The following is a 21,309-nucleotide window of genomic DNA, read 5'->3' on the forward strand; positions in this document are numbered from 1 at the left end:
ACCGTTGAACGTAAAAAACCCAGCAGCATGGCAGTTCTTGACACAAACCGGTGAGCCTGGCATCTTACCCTTTCAAAGGCACTTACATATTTTGTCTTGGGCAACCAGTGGAGCACAAACAACATTGTAAATACCACCAATATGTATGTTTATTTATCTTCCCCTGCTATGTGTACTACAACTATTTGCACATTGCTAAAACACTGTACATAGCTGATAATATATCACTTGAAATGTCTATATTTTTAAAACCTTTTTCGAGGGCAATGTTTACTGTTAAATTCAAAGATTTTTTTGTTGATGTTTTTTTGTGTCTTCACTTTTGTTTATTGTTTATTGCTCGTGCTTTGGCAACGTCAACACGTTTCCCATGCCAATAACGCCCCTTTGAATTGACTTGAATTGAGAGAGTGAAAGAGAGGGAGAGAGAGGAGGAGAGAGGTAGCCAGAGCTCCTGTCTGCAGCATGTTATGATCCGACAGAATGCCACCGATTCACCTCACCCCTCCCTCTCCACACTCCCCCTCTCTCCCATCCCTTTATCCCTCATTCCCGCCCCTCTTGCCCCTCAGCTCCATATCAAAGCGTTGGCCTGGCTCTCAGGTTTCAGTCGGAGAAAGTCTCTCTTCACAGCAGCAGAATATGACATATTATGGGATAGAGGCCAGTCCACGGCCCCGGCAATACAGGGCTATCCAGTGTCTGGGACCCTAGGCTTCAAATGAGCTGCAGGGGAGAAGACGTCTTATTTTAGGATCATGCTCTATGGCTATTTGTCTACACCTGCTAAAGTCATTAGATGCAGTCTCGGCCCTATAGCTGCAGTCTCGGCCCTATAGCTGCAACCCTCACAGTCTGGGTTCAATAATATCATGGCCGGATTAGGAGCAGAAATTATAGAAGGGCTTTGGATGTAAAATAATACGATTCAATTGAATGGCTGGATTGACTGAATGTGTATCTTAAAAATATACATTTCCAGTCCTCAGTATGCATGTGTGTGTGGGTAGAGCCTGTTGGATGTTGTGAGTGTCTGAGTAAGCATGAGCATGAGTGGGTGTATGCATGCGTGTGTGTGTCAGCAGGTCTTCCAGCCCAGACCCGAGGGTGCTGCTCTCACACTTTCCAACAACACACACTTTCCGTTCTGCAGCGAGGGAAACTGACATCCAAACACTTCCAGCACAAAGACACACACACACACCACACGTGTTGGCAGACAACTACAGCAGAAAATGGCATCGCTATAGCCTGCCCTAATCTCAGGTCTGTTGTATGCGCATACAATACCAGTCAAAAGCTTGGACACACCTACTCATTCAATAGTTTTTCTTTATTTTACTATTTTCTACATTGTAGAATAATAGTGAAGACATCAAAACGATGAAATAACAAATATGGAATCATGTAGTAACCAAAAAAGTCTTCAAACAAATGAGGTTATTCAAAGTAGCCACCCTTTGCCTTGATGACAGTTTTGCACACTCTTAGCATTCTCTCAACCAGCTTCATGAGGTAGTCACCTGGAATGCATTTCAATTAACAGGTGTGCCTTGTTAAAAGTTAATTTGTGGAACTTCTTTCCTTTTTAATGCGTTTGCGCCAATCAGTTGTGCTGTGACATGGTAGGAGTGGTACACAGAAGATAGCCCTATTTGGTAAAATACCAAGTCCATATTATGGCAAGAACAACTCAAATAAGCAAAGAAAAATGACAGTCCATCATTACTTTAAGACATGAAAGTCAGTCAATCTGGAAAGTTTCAAGAACTTTGAAAGTTTCTTCAAGTGCAGTCGCAAAAATCAAGTGCTATGATGAAACTGGCTCTCATGAGGACCACCACAGGAAAGGAAGACCCAGAGTTATCTATGCTGCAAAGGATAAGTTAATTCGAGTTACCAGCCTCAGATTGCAGCCCAAATAAATGCTTCACAGAATTCAAGTACAGACACATTTCAACATCAACTGTTCAGAGGAGACTGCGTGAATCAGGCCTTCATGGTCAAATTGCTGAAAAGAAACCACTACTAAAGGACACCACTAACAAGAAGAGACTTCCTTGGGCCAAGAAACATGAGCAATGGACATTAGACCGGTGGAAATCTGTCCTTTTGATCTGATGAGTCCCAATTTCAGAATTTTGGTTCCAACCGCCGTGTCTTGATGCAGAGTAGGTGAACGGATTATCTTTGCATGTGTGGTTCTCACCATGAAGCATGGAGGAGGAGGTGTGATGGTGCTTTGCTGGTGGCACTGTCTGTGATTTATTTAGAATTCAAGGTACACTTAAGCAGCATGGCTACCACAGCATTCTGCAGCAATACGCCATCCCATCTGAATTGCGCTTAGTGGGACTATCATTTGTTTTTCAACAGGACAATGACCCAAAACACACCTCCAGGTTGTGTAAGGGCTATTTGACTAAGAAGGAGAGTGATGGAGTGTTGCATCATTTTAAAGGTAATCTTGTTGTTAATCCCACCAAAGTGTCCGATTTCAAATAGGCTTTTCAGCGAAAGCACTACAAACGATTATGTTAGGTCACCACAAAACCAAAAATAATCACAGCCATTTTTCCCAGCTAAATATAGCTTCACAAAAAACAGAATAGAGATAAAATGAATCACTAACCTTCGATTATTTTCATCAGATGACACTCATAGGACTTCATGTTACACAATACATGCATGTTTTGTTTGATTAAATTCATATTTATATCAAAAAATCTGAGTTTACATTTAGGCTACAAGATTCACTAAATGCAAAAACATCAAGTGACTTTGCATAGCCCATCGTTTCAACATGAATACTCATCATAAATATAGATGATAATACAAGTTATACACATTGAATTATAGATATACCTCTCCTTAATGCAACCGCTATGTCAGATTTAAAAAAAAACTTTACGGAAAAATAATTGCACGCTATAATCTGAGACGGCGCTCAAAGTAGCATACCACAGCTGCAAAGATAGCGTCACTATAAACAATAAAATACATGATAAATATTCCATTACCTTTGTTGATTAGGATCAGAAAGCACACCAGGAATCCCAGGTCCACAATAAATGTTTGTTTTGTTCGAAAAAATCCGTTATTTATGTCCAAATACCTTCTTTTGTTAGCGCGTCTGGTTTACATATCCAAATGCTAATTCTGGTCAGCGTTATATCGGACAAAAACTTCAAAATGTGATATTACCGGTCGAAGAAACATTTCAAACTAAGTACTGAATCAATCATTAGGATGTTTTTAACATATAGCTTCAATAAAGTTCCAGTATTCCTTCTTGTCTGCGTGAGCAATGGAACGTCAGTGCCTTGCATGAGGAAAAGGCATGATCAGCGCATGGCTGCTTGATGGACACCTGACTGATTCTGCTCTCATTCTCTCCCACAACATCATAGAAGTCTCATTGGAATTTCTATTGATTGCTGACATCTAGTGGAACCCCTAGGCAGTGCAACATCAGTCATAACTCAATTGGATTTCTTAAAGGACTCTGGTGAATACAGACAAGCTCAGATTTCTGACTTCCTGTTTTGATTTCAACTCAGGATTTTGCCTGCCAATATGAGTTCTGTTAATCTCACAGACATAATTCAAACAGTTTTAGAAACTTTGGAGTGTTTTCTATCCAATACTAATAATAATATGCAAATATTAGGAACTATGACTGAGGAGCAGGCCGTTTGAAATGGGCACCTTTCATCCAAGCTACTCAATACTGCCCCTGCAGCCATAAAAAGTTAAGATGGTTTGGGATGAGTTGGACCACAGAGTGAAGAAAAAACAGTCAACAAGTGCTCAGCATATGTGGGAACTCCTTCAAGACTGCTGGAAAAGCATTCCTCATAAAACTGGTTAAGAGAAAGCCAAGAGTGTGCAAAGCTGTCATCAAGGCAAAGGGTGGCTACTTTGAAAATTCTAAAATCGAAAATATATTTTGATTTAACACTTTTTTGGTTACTGCATGATTCCATATGTGTTGTTTCATAGTGTTGATGTCTTCACTATTATTCTACAATGAGAAAATAGTAAAAATAAAGAAAAACCCTTGAAAGAGTAGGTGTGTCCAAACTTTTGACTGGTACTGTATGTTTAGCCAACTATAGTCTTTCGTCACTGTCTTAACATTCTGTGATTTGTTTCTGGTTGCTGAGATTAAGCCAACTCTTACAACGATAGTGAACTACTGATAAAGGTCTGGCAAAGGACCCTCATGAAATAAACAGTGTTACACTGTAACAAGTATTGTAATTAATTGTAACAATTTATAGTTACACTGTAATAACATGTAACTGGTGGTAATTGCAGTCTGTAACTACAGGGGTATAACAATGAATGCTTGTTACCATGCTTGTTACAAATGTTGAAGTTTCCAATAGCATCCCAACTCACCATATTTCAGCCTGCACAAACCACGTGATAAGTCAAATCAAATCAAATCAAATGTATTTATATAGCCCTTCTTACATCAGCTGATATCTCAAAGTGCTGTACAGAAACCCAGCCTAAAACCCCAAACAGCAAGCAATGCAGGTGTAGAAGCACGGTGGCTAGGAAAAACTCCCTAGAAAGGCCAGAACATAGGAAGAAACCTAGAGAGGAACGAGGCTATGAGGGGTGGCCAGTCCTCTTCTGGTTGTGCCGGGTGGAGATTATAACAGAACATGGCCAAGATGTTCAAATGTTCATAAATGACCATCATGGTCAAATAATAATAATCACAGTAGTTGTCGAGGGTGCAGCAAGTCAGCACCTCAGGAGTAAATTAATTTATGTTTTATTTGTATATATTTTTACCTCTTTTTTCTCCCCAATTGGTAGTTAGTCTTGTCCCATCTCTGCAACTCCAGTATGGACTCGGGAGAGGTGAAGGTCGAGAGCCATGCATCCACCGAAACACGACCCTGCGAAGCTGCACTGTTTCTTGACACACTGCTCGCTTAACCCGAAAGCCAGCCGCACCAACGTATCAGAGGAAACACTGTACAGCTGGCACCGTACAGCCACATGGAGTCGCTAGAGCACGATGGGACAAGGACATCCCAGCCGGCCAAACCCTCCCCTAACCCAGACGATGCTGGGCCAATTGTGCGCCGCCTCATGGGTCTCCCGGTTGCGGCCGGCTGCGACACACTCTCTCAAAACTTGAGACATCTGTGGCATTGTGTTGTGTGACAAAACTGCACATTTTAGAGTTGCCTTTTATTGTCCCCAGCACAAGGTGCACCTGTGTAATAATCATGCTGTTTAATCAGCTACTTGATATGCCACATCTGTCACGACTTCCACCGAAGTCGGCTCCTCTCCTTTTTCGGGCGGCGTTCGGCGATCGACGTCACCGGCTTTCTAGCCATCGCCGGTCCATTTCTCATATTCCATTAGTTTTGTCTTGTTCCATTACACACCTGGTTTTCATTCCATAATTACTGCATGTATTTAGTTCTCTGTTCCCCTCCATTGTCTTTGTGTGTAATTGTTTGTTTGTTATGTGGAGGCTCTTTACTTTTGCTATGTTCCGTGTTTTTGGCACATTATTGTTTTTATGTGCTGTCATTTTTGGAACGGAATTAAAGTGCGCCTGTTCACTACACTCTGCTCTCCTGCACCTGACTTCGCCTCCCGTACACACCCTTGACAACATCTGTCAGGTGGATAGATTATCTTGGCAAAGGAGAAATGATCACTAACAGGGATGTAAACAAATGTGTGCAGAAAATTTTGAGAAATAAGCTTTTTGTGCATATGGAAAATGTATGGGAACTTTTATTTCAGCTCATGAAACATGGGACTAACACTTTACATGTTGCGTTTATATTTTTGTTATGTGTATAATCTCAAGTAAAACCGCAAATCGCAATATTTGGTACAAAAATCGCAAATAACATTTTCTGCCCATATCATGCAGAGTGACAAGTAGCCTAGTGGTTAGAGTGTTGGGCCAGTAAACGAAAGGTTGCTGGATCGAATCCCCGAGCTGACACGATAAAAATCTGTCATTCTGCCCCTAAGCAAAGCAGTTAACCCACTGTTCCCCGGGCGCTGAAGACGTGGATGTTGATTTAAGGCAGCCCCCACACCTCTCTGATTCAGAGGAGTTGGGTTAAATGCAGAAGCCACATTTCAGTTGTACAACTGACTAGGTATCCCCCTTTCTGTTAGTAGCAGTGTACCATAGTTGGCAGGGAGGGACAGATTCACACTGCCCACACCCTCCTCCCTGTAACTGCTAGGAGGACCACGCCCAGGCCACGATACTGTATATCATTGAAACACCACAATGTTTTCTCAGAACTCCGTCTGCCTCCATTTCCTGAGGGAACACAGTATTGACTCACTCTGCAACACATATGGTTCAAGGGCAAAGGACAACCCCATCAAATTAGCTATTATATAATGATAATACATAGTAATAAGACACTTATCAACTGAGGCACTACATAGAGACTGCATGCAACATGAGCAGAATGAATTCTTCCTCATTAAGGACAGCGGGGCATAATAGGGATGACATAATCTTGAGTCTCTGACTGTTAGAACACTCACTTTCACCTGAACCTAATAGAAGTGTTGTAACTGTAAAAATAATCTCCCTTTCTTTCCAGAGAGAAATGCTTCGTCCATTGGATCCTTGAGATTTGTGACAGAAAATGAATAGTTACAGTATATGGGGATTGTTCGTAAAGAGGGGAGTGGAATACTGTATTACAGACTGCTACTAAACACACTGCCACCTTCTGCCCTGCAAGAGAGAGATCGAGGGAGAGAGGGTAGAGAGGGAGGGAGATGGTCCAGTCCTCCGCAGAAGGTTTCCTGCAGCACTCTGTGACTCCCCTAGCACTATGCAATCAGGCATGCACACAATCTGAAAATCCGAAATCTGCCATTACCTCACTGGCCATGCTGAACTCAGTGAGTGAATTTGTGTGTGTAAGGAAGAGATAGGGACTTTCTATCTACACTGGGGCAAATAGAGATCGCGAGAAACCATATAAGTAGAGGCTGACTGTGAGAGGACTGAGCTGAGGGAAGCCTGACAGAGTGAGAACTACTACCATCTGTAGAAAACAGAGGGTAGGACTCTCAGAGAGAGTGGGAGCGCGAAAGCGAGAGAGCTAATCCCGGGAAGGGGACGTGGATTGGGAACCCGCGGAGGAGCAGCGCGGCCGTCAGTCCATATCAAAATATGATTTTGTCTGACACATTGAAAGGGGATTAGGTTGGGGATTACTGGTGAGCACGCTCCGCTGGTCCTCTCCCCTGGCCTGGCTGGTCCCAAATGGCACCCTATTCTTTCTCTGGTAAAAAAAAGTAGTGCACTATGTAGGGAATAGGGTGCCAATTGGGACACATGCCTGGGTTCACCCACTACTGTTCTGTTCAGTTCACACCATGTGTTCACAGCCAAAAACGTGACTTGCCCACATACCGCACAAATCCTGGTATGCACAAGCCTGAGACAGTGTAGACAACCAGGGTACTACTACTACAACTCAACTTAACAGTTGCCTCAAGAGCTGAGGCCGAACAACTGCTGATTAGAAAGATACAACAGGTGAAAAGCCAGTCGCCTCGTCTGTCATGATGGCTTTTGACTGCTTAGAATACCGACGGAGCTTAGCCAGAGAAACATTCCTATTTCTCAATCAAAGGCATCTGAAAGTGTATGAGGCTGATAGGAACAATCATACAGTTCCTTTATAGTTCATTTCTGTCATCATGTGACAGTCATAAGACAGAATAGAACAGAAAGCATTCTGAGAACTGGAACAAATGGAATTGTGAATTGTGAAGAAGAATCAGAACTCCCAGGCAGTAGCTGGAATTCCTGAAGATTCCAACAATTACAGGCAGTATCACAACCAGCCGTGATTGGGAGTCCCATAGGGCGGAGAATTGGCCCAGCGTCATCCAGGTTTGGCCGGTGTAGGCCGTCATTGTAAATAAGAATTTGTTCTTAACTGACTTGCCTAGTTAAATAAAGGTTAAATAAATAAAAATAAATAAAAAAACAAGCCACAGAGAGGCATCAACACCTTGATGCTATGTTTGCTTGCCTAAAGACCATGAATGGGAGGACAAAACATTACAAGTAGCAGAGGCCACCAGTGTCTGACCCTGAGGACTGACTCTGCTGGGGAGATAGACAGACACAGACAGTAAATCACAGACGACTAGGGAAACTTGAGTCATCAGCTACAGTAGAATAAGGAGACGTTCTAACAGTTTTAACTCCTTAGTGACATCATACACTGTAAGCTCATACTGACCTCACTCTGGTCAATATGTGAGAGGTGGACGAAAAGACAATTGGAGAATGTTTGGAGATGGAGGTGCCTTATTGAGATACACTTCCTATTACAAACTACTATATCATTATCATCCTCATCACAGTAACTGAGTCTACAATATACTAACTGGTCAGAGCACCACCCAACCTACTCAATGACTATGTTACTACAGAAGAATGAGAATATTACTCAATGTCACTCAGGTTCTAGCCTCTGCGACACCAGAGATATTAGAGAAAGGAGGAGATAGGAATCGCATTAGGCAATGAAGGTAGGAACGTATAATGCCCAGCAGACTATCGACCAATCGCGTTCACATTTTTATGCTAAGCTAGTCAGGGTATGAGTGGAGAAACCTGACGATTTTCCTCAAAAGTGCATAATGTCAAGATTCCAAAGCTATACGATATTACAGAGTTAATTTTCTCACATCTCATAAAAGATTTGTAATGTTGTACTTCTTGTTGACGAAACTCATGCTCATGTTGAGTTTTTGAGCTAGCGCCCAATTGACTCCAAGGAGAGTTCTCCTTGTCTCAGAATCGCAGAATGCACCGCATGGCCCATTGACGACGCATGGGCAACATACACAATGGCCGTTAATACTATTCCAAAGTAGTTTCCGATCTCTTCCAAAGTATCTCTGGCGACACTCCATCTTAACTCCTCATATACATTTATTGGATTATGATTTAAAGTAAAAAATACTTTAAAGTACTACTTAAGTATTTTGGGGGGGTATCTGTACTTTACTTTTTATATTTTTGACAACTTTTCCTTAACTACATTCCTAATGAAAAGTATGTACTTTTTACTCCATACATTTTCCTTAACACACAAAAGTACTTGTTACACTTTGAATGTTTAACAGGACAGGAAAATGATCAAATTCGCGCACTTATCAAGAGAACACCGCTGGTCATCCCTACTGCCTCTGATCTGGTGGACCCACTAAACACACATGCTTCGTTTGTAAATTATGAGTGTTGAAGTGTGCCTCATGCTATCCATAAATTACAAAAAACAAGAAAATTGTGCCGTCTGGTTTGCTTAATAAGGAATTTGAAATGATTTATACTTTTACTTTTCATACTTAAGTATATTTTAGCAATGTTACTTTTGATATGTAAGTATTTAAAAAAAAAATACTTTTACTCAAGTAGTATATTACTGGGTGACTTTCACTTTTACTTGAGTAATTTTTTATTAAGTTATCTGTACTTTTCTCAAGTATGACAATTGGGTACTTTTTCCCCACAACAGTGCAGAAGAGAAATTCCCCTGACAGTTTTTTTCTTCTTCTCGTCAAGACCAGTATAGGGGATCTAATTATTCAGTGCCCCATGAAAGGACACTATCTATGCATTCTACAGACCCTACTGAGTATTCAATACAATCATTTTTTCACATAGAATAGTTTTTGCTCTATAAGCCAATATGTATTTCATATACAGTTATTTGCATTGGGGGCATTTATTTCTCCTTGGAAGACGTTTTAAAACCTAAATGTAATGCAAATTATTCATGTTTAGACAATTATTTTTCATATATTATGAATAAATACAGATTATTGACACTTCTACTATTAAGTAGAGGACTATTATTTAGAAAAATTTGAAATTCCGTGACCCGGAAGTACATTTTTAGTGTCGCTGATGAGTTTCCTCAGGTTCAGGCAAGGTATAATTTAGCTCAAATCAGAATATGGATATAATACTTAATGATGAAAACCTGTTTTTATTGACACCAGGCTGCAACATCACAACGTATCCGACGAAAAGTAGCATATAATAACATTTCGTAGTTGGTGTCGACTGCGTGGATGAAGCAATTATGGCAAGTCCTATTGTTTGGGTTTCAGCTATCTAAATAAGAACGTTTGTATGATAGAAAAAAACATCTTACCTTGAAACTTCTTTGTTTCCATCGCCTGTTTGCATGTGATTAGATGTGTTCCAACGTGATGTAGGTTATTCCCCCCAAAACGGTAAAGTTATTGGAAAGAGGAAACAAGACTATGATCTTCTGTCGTCATACATAGACTGTAAACTCAAAACAGTCCGATCATAAAATCTGAATAAAACTGTTTTTTCGATTATAATAAAACAAGTCGTCAATGGCAAACTTTCACTTTGACTCGCCAAAATCTACATCCATAACGCATCGCCCTTGAAGTAGCATAGCTTAGTTTTTTAACCATCAGGTTTTTGGTTATTTTTTTTCTGTGGCTACTGTTGTTTCATGCGTTGACGCTTCACGAAACACAGACTATGGTCCACTGTTGAGTTGTATCGCCGCATCAAGCACCGCCCATCAACAGTGTGTATGTGAGAGCGAGAGACCAAGGTAAAATGTGTTTTATATTGGATATTCGGTTCTCTCGTCAATAGTTATTGAACCAAACATGCCATGATAATGAAACAGTGGCGTGTATTTATGGATGCCAAGGGAAGCCAGGCTCCCCCCCCCAAAATAATGAAAAAAACCCAGCAATTATGTATATTTCTTCTCTCTGTGTTTCCTAATTTTCATTCAATTCACAAGAGACTGAATGAATCTCGCTGGAGAAAGCATCCGAGCGAGCAAAACAGCGCCCCTCTGTCTCTGTATGTGTAGCCCATCTAGCTGATGCCAAATTTGGATTTGGCCTCCCTTGATTAAAAAAATACAATAATAGCCAATCAGTGTTGAGCTAAACTGAGTGAGCTCTAGTCTGAGTCGTCTTAGCACACCATTTTTGTGTGTGGTTTGGCTTCACAACAATCACATCAGAAGCCAAATGTCATTTACCAAAAAAAACTTGAATTGTTGCATCTTGTTGTTTTGTCGTTCTTTGGTGGCTAGCTAGCTAGCTAAAACTAGCCCTTTCCTAAATTAACCATGGATGGAGATCGGGATTTGGACTTTGCATTAATTCTCGGTACTGGCCAATGATAATAATGGTGATTCTGATCCAACCATAAATTCATACATTGTGCCTCTGGCCTGAAAGAATGAAAGATCAATATGTAGCTAGATGTAGTAGGCTAATGTTAACTACCTGGCTAATCGTTGCCCATGAAAGGAAGTTACTGTGGTGCCTCCTTTAAAATTTGTGTCATACTGCAGCACACCCTGCGTGCTGCTGCAGCATTCTGTGGCATGTCATTTAATTCTCAGCCATTTCTTCTGTTACTGCAAGTTATTGCTAGTTTGAGAAGCATTTGATAGTATTCCGTATTGGCATTACCAGAGATTGTAAAACCTTTTTTGTAATAACAAAGTATATGGGATTGATTTTAAGAAATTTGGTTTATGGTGTTTCCATTCAGAGAAAAATGAAACCCTAAGGGTTTGCGTTTGGATGTAATGAAAAATATGGCGCTGTACAACGTAATTGTCGGGAGTAGGCTACAGGATTGGAGGATTCTAAATTGTTTGCCTTCATTAGACAACTTTGTTCCAATATTTCTGTAAATCAGTGATATTTATTCCCATAGTAATTCATTATGGATCCATAACTAAATCAACATCTGCATTTTGAAAGAGTATTTTTTATCTTTATTTTATTAACGAAATGTGGTTATTTGTTTATTAGGCTACTGTGCTCTGGTATTCTGCGCTCTTGTACACTCAGACGAGAGTGCTCTAAGATCCGTGTAGATAGTAGGCTGGACACATTACATTTTTAACAACGTTCTTTTCTGATACAAACTAGTTTATTGCATCCGCCGTGGAGACTAGTTTCATAAGATGACCATATTTCCCAACTGCTTGCTGTTGTTATGAAGTAATCGCGAAAAAAACGGCCTTATTTTTGTGCATTTTTCACCCTGCCAGCTCCTATTAGGCAAGCGAGCAAGCATGTTAGCCAGGTAGCCTGGGACTACAAAAACTAAAATCGGGTACTGTATGACACAGTCATAGACTGTTTCGGCAACATAAAAGAGAGGAGGTTGGCATTGGTGTAAGTAGGGTGGGTCAACATGTTTTTTATACTTACACACACAAACAGTATGTGTACCTTGCACAGCCACATGATATTTAGCTTACGTTGATTGGACTAATTTGTTTTTGGAATCTTTTGATTTGATGCTGTTGAAATGTTGAAGTTGAAATGGTGCTGGAATAGTGGAGGCAGCTCTTGTTTTCTTTGCGACTTGCGGTAACTCTCCGGTGTTCTAAATCAATAGTCGTTTAGTGGTCCGTAAACATCGGAAATATTAACTTGATTGATTGGTAGGTTCCTGTAACAGTTTGTTACATGCAATATGCTTTGTGGAATTCACCAGACAGATGTTGCTCTCGGCCTTAGGTGGCAAGACATATGAACTAACAGGTTGTAGAACAACAACGCAATTATCACAACACGTAAACTCAGCAAAAAAGAAACCTCCCTTTTTCAGGACCCTGTGTTTCAAAGATAATTCGTAAAAATCCAAATAACTTCACAGATCTTCATTGTAAAGGGTTTAAACACTGTTTCCTATGCTTGTTCAATGAACCATAAACAATTAATGAACATGCACCTGTGAAACGGCCGTTAAGACACTAACAAATGTGAGGGCTATGGCAATTCCCCCCAGAAATGTCCGGGAACTTGCAGGTGCCTTGGTGGAAGAGTGGGGTAACATCTCACAGCAAGAACTGGCAAATCTGGTGCAGTCCATGAGGAGGAGATGCACTGCACTACTTAATGCAGCTGGTGGCCACACCAGATACTGACTGTTACTTTTGATTTTGATCCCCCCCTTTGTTCAGGGACACATGTCTGTGGAACTTGTTCAGTTTATGTCTCAGTTGTTGAATCTTATGTTCATACAAATATTTACACATGTTAAGTTTGCTGAAAATAAACGCAGTTGACAGTGAGAGGACGTTTCTTTTTTTGCTGAGTTTAGGTTGAAACATGGCATTTTTCCCGGCCGTGGCTTCCCCAGTGATTTTACCCATGCATCGCACTGCTATGAAAATGGTATATTCTGAATCAGGGGTGGATGGAGAACATTGCACGTATTTTTCAAATTTCAATCGTCAATAGCTCTTAATGACGTGCAATGACTTTGAAAATGATACACTACATGGACACCTGCTCATCGAACATCTCATTCCAAAATCATGGGCATTAATATGAAGTTGGTCTCCCCTTTGCAGCTATAACAGCCTACACTCTTCTGGAAAGGCTTTCCACTAGATGTTGTAACATTCCTGCTGCCGAACCCAGATTCGTCCTTCGGACTGATTCATCACCCCAGAGAACGCTCCAGAGTCCAAAGGCGGTGAGTTTTACACTACTCCAACTGACGCTTGGCATTGTGCATGGTGATCTTAGGCTTGTGTGCGGCTGCTCGGCCATGGAAACCCATTTCCATGCTTCCAGAGGCAGTTTGGAACTCAGTAGTGAGTGTTGCAACCGAGGACAGACAATTTTTACTTGCTACACACTTCAGCCCTCGGCGGTCCCGTTCTGTGTGGCCTACCACTTCACGGCTGAGCCGTTGTTGCTCCTAGATGTTTCCATTTCACAATAACGGCACTTACAGTTGCCCGGGGCAGTTCTAGCAGGGCAAAAATTTGACGAACTGACTTGTTGGAAAGGTGGCATCCTATAACGGTGCCACGTTGACAGTCACTGAGCTCATCAGTAAGACCATTCTACTGCCAATGTTTGTCTATGGAGATTGCATGGCGGTGTGCTCGATTTTATACACCTGTCAGCAACTGGTGTAGCTGAAATACTAAAATCCATTCATTTGAAGGGGTGTCCAGATACTTTTGTATATATAATCTATATTGGGGCTGCAGGTAGCCTAGCAGATTAAAGAATTGGACCATCAATTGAACGGTTGCTGGTTCGAATCCCCAAGCTGACTAGGTGAACATCTGTCTTTACCCATGAGCAAGGCACTTAAGCCTACTTACTCTGGATAAGACTGTCTGATAAATGAGTAATATGTCAAAGTATATTCTGAATCAGGGGAGGATGGAGAAAAATATATTTTCATAGTCATGGCATGCTTTGTTTAAGAGCCATCCGGAAGAGAAAAAAAACATTTCAACATCAAAAAACGTGTGTTATTTCTCTATCCTCCCCCGCTTCAGAATATATAATTTGTATAGTGATAGCACGCTTTGTCTGACCCCTTACACTTGTGGAAATTAGTCTATATGGATAGGACAAAATTAAAATGTTTCTTACAGGTAACCAGTGGTGGAAAAAGTACCCAATTGTCACACTTGAGTAAAAGTACAGATAACTTGTGAAAGTCACCCAGTAAAATACTACTTGAGTAAAAGTCTAAAAGTATTTGGTTTTAAATATATTTAAGTATCAAAGTAAATGCAATTGCTAAAATATACTTAAGTATGAAAGTAAAAGTATAAATAATTTCCAGTTCCTTATATTAAGCAAACCAGACAGCACAATTTTATTTTGTTACATTTACGGATAGCCACGGGCATGCTCCAACAATCAGACATACTTTACAAACTAAGCATTTGTGTTTTGTGTGTCCACCAGATAAGAAGCAGTAGGGATGACCAGCGATGTTGTCTTGATTAGTGTGTGAACTGGACCATTTTCCTGTCCTGCTAACCATTCAAAATGTAAAGAGTACTTTTGGGTGTCTTAAAAAGTACATACTTTTCATTAGGAATGTAGTGAAGTAAAAGTTGTCAAAATATAAATTGTTAAGTAAAGTAGTACCTTAAGTAGTACCTTAAAGTATTTTTTATTTAAGTACTTTACACCACTGGAAAAAATTAATGGTAGCAATTAAAAAGGAACAGTTTGGAGATTATGGTAAAATTATTAGACTAAAGGTGAGGACACAACAGTTCACCTGACGAGACTGAATCCAAAAACATTACACGGTTGATTCGTGTGCATTTCATATTTACTGTACGTTTCACCGCATTTGTTGATAACGAAATCTGAAAATATTCTGGATACACTCAGTAGCAAGATAAGAATATTATTGGAAAATGTGGGCTAGGTGCAACAATGGACCAACAAATTATGGGGGTTTGAGTGAGAGGTTTAACTGGTGTTTCCAATGGCCACACACCTCTCCAAAGTGTGTACAGTTCCTAATTCATTTCACTGCACTTGTATAACTCAAAGGGGTAGGCTGTCATTGTAAATAAGAATTTGTTCTTAACTGACTAGCCTAGTTAAATAAACATTTTTTTTTTTAAGTATTCAATTTAAATGTGCTTTTTGAATCCTCCTACAGTAGCTGTGCCATCAAGGAACTAGACAAGGCACACTTGTAGTTGTTTTGTTTGGAACACAGCCCTGCATCCCCACCTTTACAAATTATGCCCACCTGACCCAGATTGCAATTTATAATGGAACATTTTTGGATTGCGTAAACAACAATACTTATCCCAACATGCCTAGCTAAATTATAAAATATGATCTTAAAGTGTTAGGCTTTCACAATGCAATTCAGAGAAACAGTCATTTTGGCACACCTAGAATGGAGTCATGAGTGCATTCAGATGCATAATCTGTGGAAAATGTTCTTCACAAATAAAATAAAAGTTTATTGGTTGCGTACACAGATTTGCAGATTTTATTGCGTGTACAACAAAATGCTTGTGTTTCTAGCTCCAACAGTGCAGTAATACCTACAGTGCAGTAATACCCAAAGCAATAAAATAAAAATAACAAATACACATAAACCTGAACATTTTTACAGTTAAGAAATATCATGAGCAATGTCAGAGGGAAATATATATATATATACATACAGTACCAGTCAAAAGTTTGGACACACCTACTCATTCCTGGGTTTTTATTTTTTACTATTTTCTACATTGTAGAATAATAGTGAAGACATCAACACTATGAAATAACACATGGAACCATGTAGTAACCAAAAAAAAGTGTTAGACAAATCAAAATATATTTTATATATTTGAGATTCTTCAAAGTAGCCACCCTTTGCCTTGATGACAGCTTTGCACACTCTTGGCATTCTCTCAACCAGCTTCAGGAGGAATGCTTTTCCAGCACTTACTTGTTGGCTGCTTTTTCTTCACTCTGCGGTCCAACTCATCCCAAACCATCTCAATTTGGTTGAGGTCAGGGGATTGTGGAGGCCAGGTCATCTGATGCTGCACCATCACGCTCCTTCTTGGTCAAATAGGGTCTAGGGTGTCAGGTAAGGCGAAGGTGAGATGGTCTTTAACTAGTCTGTCAAAGAACTTCATGATGACATAAGTGAGTGCTACGGGGCGATAGTAATTAAGTTCCGTTACATATACAATACCTGAAGTATACAGTACAAGCAAAAACATTTATTTTACCTTTATTTAACGTGGCAAGTCAGTTAAGAACAAATTCTTATTTTCAATGACAGCCTAGGAACAGTGGGTTAACTGCCTTGTTCAGGGGCAGAACGACAGATTTGTACCTTGTCAGCTCGGGGATTCGAACTTGCAACCTTTCCGTTACTAGCCCAACACTCTAACCACTAGGCTACACTAGTGGTTAGGACATTCTGTTCAGGACAACCCAGCGTATAACGCCATGTCATCTTGGAATGTTACACCAAACATTGTGATCATAAACATTGACACTGTATATTATTTGAGTTTTACAATATGGAAATGTGAAGTGCACATTTGGACACACTGGTGTTTGGCTTGCTTGTATGACGAAGCTATTTATTATAATCCTCAACATCTCATCTTACAAAATACATTGAGTCCGCGTAATTTACAGCATTGCCCAATTAGAGGGATGGGGGCAACTTCTTGTCGCTCGCTGTACTCCTATTCAGAATGTCTCCGTCAAAACCCATACAGAGCTGTGAAGTGGCGAACATGAGCTCTGACGTCATGTATAGCATGTTACTGTACAGCCACTGCATTCCAATTTAGGCGATTATCATTGTCAAAATATTGGATATTTGCATCCCGTCTACAGGTACGAGTGTAAAGGGCTACGAGCTGTTGAATATGGAAATCCGATAATAATCCAAATGCAAAAAAAAAAAAAGTGATTTTTTTTCTCCATTCTCCCAATTCAGAATATATCATGTTCATAGTCATGGCACACGTTGTTTAAGTGCTACTGAAGATGAAAATCCATAAAAACAAAAAAGTTTCAAAAACAAAAGATGGTGTATTTTTCACCATCTTCCCAATTCAGAATGTATCATTTTCGTAGGCATGGCACACTTTAAAAGCTATTGAAGATTGAAATCCGAAATCATATTATTTATTTTAAAAAGAATGTGTTTTTAAAGTTGTGGATTGTTCTCCATGCAACCCTGATTCAGAATATAACATTTTCATAGTCATTGGCATGCTTGGTTCAATTGCTGTTGACGAGAGAAAACCAAATATCCAGTATGAAACTACTTTTACCGTGTGTGTGTGTGTGTGTGTGTGTGTGTGAGACCAAGGTTTATTTTACAGTGAGATAATACAGTACAGCAGGGTTCCCCAACTGGTGGCCGGTGGTTTTATTTGGACCCCCAAGTTTTGAGCAAAACATAATAAAAACATGTTTGTTTTATAGATTTTTCACTGTTGGACATCTGCTTCAAGACATTTTAATTTTGGAAATCTGTTCCCAAGTATTCCCACACATAATAGAGATGTGATCGTATACAAATGTAAGCAAGGTTTACAGTCAAATTATCTGTAATTATGTTCCGGACCCCCGTATCAGAATCTAGTTGTGTAGAGTGTAACACACTACATTACTCAGCACCAAGTAGACCTATAGGAAGTGTAGTCATTGGTGTGATTTTTAATCCTCTCTTTAGAGTGATTTTCTCTTTTGAATAGTAGAGTATTCACCATGGGATGGTAATCTACATAATCTAAAAAAATGTAGATTAATAATGGATGATAAAAACTTTCCACATGGCACTGCTCAAGTTCAGTAGCAGACGGACTGTCAGTCCTAATGCAAGCCATAATGTTTATAATAGGCAAACTAACGTGACTTAAATGTAGGGGTTGGATGTAAAAAAATAAAAAGTGAAAAAAATATTTCTATCCCAACCAATTATTACACCACATTTGACAGTTACTAAAACATGCAATAGGTTACGTTGTATTTTAACTACCAGTTTGTATCTTAACCTTGGACTTACAGTTCACTTGCAGGTGCACTTGGCACAGTGCTACTGGTGAAATCAGTTGCCACTTCAAATACTACTTCAATTGGGCAGATATCAAATATACATCTATGTTGCCATCTAAAGGGTGTAAATGATATTACAGATTGCAAGAACACAATGACATGTTTAGTTACACACTTTGAGCAGGAAATCGGTTTTGTCTCGCCGAGCCATCCTTCCAATCTCGTCTCCACTACCAGTTTGTAGTGTCCGAGGCGTCAATAACAAACAAATTACAATTTCATTTTTTGCTTATTTCCAACATTAGAGTACTATAAAACAGTACAAAGTGTATATATAAAACAGAGAGGGAAAAAAAGGATCTAAAAACTATACAAAACTGGAATAAAACTGATTATTTCCACACAAAAAAAAAAAAGTGTTGTCAAAATGACTGGCGCTGAAAAACATTGTTAGAACGCACGCTGGAGTAGACCCACAAAGACGGGGTTACTTTTTGCTCTGTAAGAGTTGAATAACATTATATTTCCCAAGTTCCAAATAAAAGCATTTCGTTTTTAAAATGAGAATGCTCCTAAAATCAAACCCCTGTCCATTACTGTGAGTGCGATATCACATTTTCATAACTGCTGGTTCGAAAAATGATAAAAATGTGTGAGTACTCCCAACCTATCTGCTCTTACACAACAGTTGTCAAAACCTTTTCTGTTAGTAATCCAAATTTGTGCGAGAATTATTTAATTTTTTTAACAAGTAAAAGTGCTTTGACACTCAGTTCCAGCACCTTATATCGTTGTGTTGGTGTACAATACTTTAAAGTTATTTCATATTTCATAATTGACAATAAATTAAAATAAAGCAACATACAAACAAATGCTCTTTCATTCAAAACATAATTGTCCCAGTATGAAACAAACTACATCGTTGAAGTCACACATTTGTGTTCAAGCCCAGCACTAACACACCAGATTCAAGTAATCGTGGATTTGACGCAGGTGTTTCTGCGCTGGGCTGGAACAAAAATGTGTCACCTCTGATGCACCAGAGGACCAAGGTTGAGAAACATTGATGTCGGCCATTTGATGAACTGGTAACCTGGCATGGGGTGTTTTAAAAGGCAGATCTGGTGTAGTCTGAATTAAACATCTTTACACCACTAACAATTACAGGACAGCACTGCAAAACATACAACCATTTGGTTAAATAATGCCTTGCCTTCACAGTCACACAACCGCTACTTAGAAGGTTCACAAAACAGTGACATCACCCTCGGCGTTCTAAAACGTGACATCATTCCTCCGTGTTTTATCAGCCCACAGCCCACAGAGATTCTGAAGCAGATGACATCACTAGAATCCATGGGCTTGATCCAATGATTCCTTATGAACAGGCCATGCATGTCCAGGTAATGTAATGTTAAGTTCACTACAAGGGAGGAACAGGAACGAGTCCTAGTCCTTCAGACTGCTCTAGATGGTGGTGGTGTAGCTCAGCTTTACAGATGGTGCTCACGGCATAGTGCAGAGAGCTGACAGCAGGGGGATCCTCATCACCTGGAGATAACAGACACACAATGAAGAGATATTCAGCACAACAAACACACACAGGACTTCACTAGTGAATAACATCAGTGTTTAATATGAGGGTTTGAGCATAAAATATCATTTACATTGTCTTTACACACTTCTATTTATTTTACTATGTCAATATGTCTTTGTTTTCAAATGTTTTGGTGCCAAACTGGTGGCAGTCAATCGTTGGAAGAGTTGCAGACTTAATTGGAAATGCCATTGTTGATTAGACGCTTTTTTAATTAGGCAATTTTCTCTTGAACCATTTGGTCTATCCGCTACAAACTCATGGACAATTTGGACAAACACTTTTTATTATTAGTTACCATAGATTACCTGTTAATTACCAAAATTACAGAAGATTCTGGTAACTTTGGTAAATTAACAGTAGTTTTGCAACCCTAAATGGTACTAATGGTGGAATAGAAACAACCAGTGGTGGAAATGAGTGAGGAGTGGATTAAGAAATATTTCTGGTATGATGTCACTGAATCATCTCCGAATCTGATGACTCATTCTTAAGTCTGACTCATGGTTCATTATCAGTCCTATTGTACTTAAATGTGAAAATGTCATACAGCATAATTTTAGGCATAGGGCTTTAAATCTGACTCATTCTCAATTTGACTTATGGTTCATGACCACTTACTATTTTGCAAGTGAAAATGTCATACATAATTTTAGGCATTTTTTTACATAAAACGTAATTGGTCTCTTACCCAGTCCAGAAGAAGATGATTCGCTGTCGGCCAGGGAGGAGGAGTCAGCCTGGTCAGGTGACAGGCCCTCCATGAGGGGGATGGACAGCTCAGAAGAGGGCACTGACAAATCATAGATCCCAGAGTCCCGGGGCATTTCTGGGGGACTGGCTGACCCATCTCCAGCCTGGGGAGGGACGACAGGCCTCAGAGACCCCAGACCCAAACCAGACGAGGACCCCGACGTGACCCCAGATTCCCCCTGAGAGAAGCTGGAGAGGCTGTTCCCAGGCCCCCCGGGTCCGTCCAGGGAATAGTGGGCCAGGCTGGGAGGGAGAGATGTGAGCAACACATTCCCCTTCAGAGTACCCTCGCTTTCTGATGGCAACTTAAATAGAACCTCGTCGAGCACCAGGCCAGAGTCAAACTTCTCCATGTGAGGCGACGATGACGACAATGACGCGCCGGCAGTGTCACGCTGCTTCAGAGGCGGTGCCGAAGGAGCGGGTTTCACCTGCCTCTCGAACCAATCAGGCTCCAACGAGATGTGCTGGTGCATGTTGCAAATGGCCACGTATAGAGACCGCCCCGACTTGCTCCGGAAGTAGTTCCTCTTGCTGATGTTGAGCGGCTGCGGCTCGCGTTCCGGTAAACTGAG

The 21,309-nt window shown here is 40.2% G+C and overlaps 3 protein-coding genes across 3 annotated transcripts in view; 1 reads left to right on the forward strand and 2 right to left on the reverse strand.

Annotated features, from left to right (window-relative positions):
- Positions 1 to 10,558, reverse strand: part of LOC139536528 (rho guanine nucleotide exchange factor 3-like) — a 103,481-nt gene extending 92,923 nt beyond the window's left edge. The window contains exon 1 of the mRNA XM_071337098.1: positions 10,206 to 10,558. Within this exon, the coding sequence (XP_071193199.1) occupies positions 10,206 to 10,240 (35 nt within the window). The 5' untranslated portion in view covers positions 10,241 to 10,558. The remainder of the gene's footprint in view (positions 1 to 10,205) is intronic.
- Positions 10,559 to 13,439: 2,881 nt separating this feature from the next.
- The window catches only part of LOC139536497 (V-type proton ATPase subunit S1-like protein), a gene marked incomplete at its 5' end in the record, with an annotated part of 159,742 nt that continues 151,872 nt past the window's right edge, over positions 13,440 to 21,309 (forward strand). The window contains one exon of the mRNA XM_071337050.1: positions 13,440 to 13,558. Within this exon, the coding sequence (XP_071193151.1) occupies positions 13,440 to 13,558 (119 nt within the window). The remainder of the gene's footprint in view (positions 13,559 to 21,309) is intronic.
- The window catches only part of LOC139536482 (interleukin-17 receptor D-like), an 8,929-nt gene continuing 5,351 nt past the window's right edge, over positions 17,732 to 21,309 (reverse strand). The window contains exons 2-3 of the mRNA XM_071337040.1: positions 20,673 to 21,304; positions 17,732 to 19,935 (exon numbers count right to left, since the gene is read on the reverse strand). Of these exons, the coding sequence (XP_071193141.1) occupies positions 19,808 to 19,935; positions 20,673 to 21,304 (760 nt within the window). The 3' untranslated portion in view covers positions 17,732 to 19,807. The remainder of the gene's footprint in view (positions 19,936 to 20,672; positions 21,305 to 21,309) is intronic.

The sequence above is a fragment of the Salvelinus alpinus genome, chromosome 12 (genome assembly GCF_045679555.1).
Source record: "Salvelinus alpinus chromosome 12, SLU_Salpinus.1, whole genome shotgun sequence".
NCBI classification, from domain to species: domain Eukaryota; kingdom Metazoa; phylum Chordata; class Actinopteri; order Salmoniformes; family Salmonidae; genus Salvelinus; species Salvelinus alpinus.